The sequence below is a fragment of the Camelina sativa genome, chromosome 19 (genome assembly GCF_000633955.1).
Source record: "Camelina sativa cultivar DH55 chromosome 19, Cs, whole genome shotgun sequence".
In the NCBI taxonomy this organism is placed as follows: Eukaryota; Viridiplantae; Streptophyta; class Magnoliopsida; order Brassicales; family Brassicaceae; genus Camelina; species Camelina sativa.
In genome coordinates, this window is record NC_025703.1 from 15,515,472 (window position 1) to 15,517,164 (window position 1,693).

Genomic DNA, 1,693 nt, shown 5'->3' on the forward strand with positions numbered 1-1,693 from the left:
CGAGCGACACTCCAACGCCTCATCTTTTTCTCCTCCCTAAATCGCGCCAGTAACTTATCTTAGTTGACACCAGAATCAGGTTAAATTAGAAAGTTATCATTTTTTGGTGACCATTTCAAAGGAGAGAATCGAAGAAATTAAATTGTTTGGATTTTTAATTTTCTTTTGTTAAAAAAAAATGAATTTAATTTATAACTATTTGTATGTGTTAATTTTGTTTTTCCAATTTCTCGAAACAAAACTAATGATTAATTGTATTGTAAAAGAAAAACACTATAATTAATTTCAAAATGGGATAAACCCTATTACTGTATTTGGCATCATCTACGATACGAACGAGCCACACCGGAGAATTAGCTTTCCCCGAGCACCTTTAAACTATACAATATCGGACTTCTCGTTCCGTCGATGTCGGCGACACTCCGACGCGTCATCCTTTTCTCCTCCGCCCGTATCTTATCTCCGCCGTGTATTTCCTCCTCCGCCGTAAATCGCCTATCTCTATCTTTCTCTTCTTTTGATTCCCCGGCGGAAACACACACCTCCCCTTCCCGGACTCGAACCCGAACTCCACTCGAGGCTCAATTCGAAACATGGATCCAGAATCTGAAACCAGGATTCACAAACTCCGACGTCGTAACGGCGTTACGAGCCCAATCTGATCCAGATCTAGCTCTCGACATCTTCCGATGGACAGCTCAGCAACGAGGATACAAGCACAACCACGAAGCTTACCACGCCATGATCAAACAAGCAATCACCGGAAAACGAAACAAATTCGTGGAAACCTTAATGGAAGAAGTAATCGCCGGCGCTTGTGAAACGAGCGTTCCTCTCTACAATTGCATCATCAGATTCTGCTGTGGTCGTAAGTTTCTCTTCAACAGAGCTTTCGATGTTTATAACAAGATGCTTCGATCTGATTACTCGAAACCTGATCTTGAGACTTATACTCTGCTTCTTAGCTCATTGCTCAAGAGATTCAACAAATTGAATGTGTGTTATGTGTATCTTCACGCTGTTAGATCGCTCACTAAGCAGATGAAGTCGAACGGTGTGATTCCAGATACGTATGTGTTGAATATGATCATCAAGGCTTATGCAAAGTGTCTTGAGGTAGATGAAGCTATAAGGGTGTTTCGTGAGATGGCTCTGTATGGCTCTGAGCCTAATGCTTATACTTATAGTTACNAAGATGCTTCGATCTGATTACTCGAAACCTGATCTTGAGACTTATACTCTGCTTCTTAGCTCATTGCTCAAGAGATTCAACAAATTGAATGTGTGTTATGTGTATCTTCACGCTGTTAGATCGCTCACTAAGCAGATGAAGTCGAACGGTGTGATTCCAGATACGTATGTGTTGAATATGATCATCAAGGCTTATGCAAAGTGTCTTGAGGTAGATGAAGCTATAAGGGTGTTTCGTGAGATGGCTTTGTATGGCTCTGAGCCTAATGCTTATACTTATAGTTACCTAATTAAGGGGCTTTGTGAGAAAGAAAGGCTTGGACAGGGTTTAGGGTTTTACAAGGAAATGAGGAGTAAAGGGATGGTTCCGAATGGGAGTTGTTATATGGTTTTGATTTGTAGTCTTTCCATGGAGAGGAGATTGAGTGAAGCGGTTGAGGTTGTGTATGACATGTTGGCGAATTCCTTGTCTCCGGATATGTTGACTTATAATACTGTTTTG

General features: G+C 41.1%; 1 protein-coding gene across 1 annotated transcript in view; it reads left to right on the plus strand.

Moving 5' to 3' along the window:
* The window catches only part of LOC104767860 (pentatricopeptide repeat-containing protein At3g25210, mitochondrial-like), a 6,203-nt gene continuing 4,782 nt past the window's right edge, over positions 273–1,693 (plus strand). The window contains exons 1-2 of the mRNA XM_010491828.2: positions 273–909; positions 1,196–1,687. Of these exons, the coding sequence (XP_010490130.1) occupies positions 409–909; positions 1,196–1,687 (993 nt within the window). The 5' untranslated portion in view covers positions 273–408. The remainder of the gene's footprint in view (positions 910–1,195; positions 1,688–1,693) is intronic.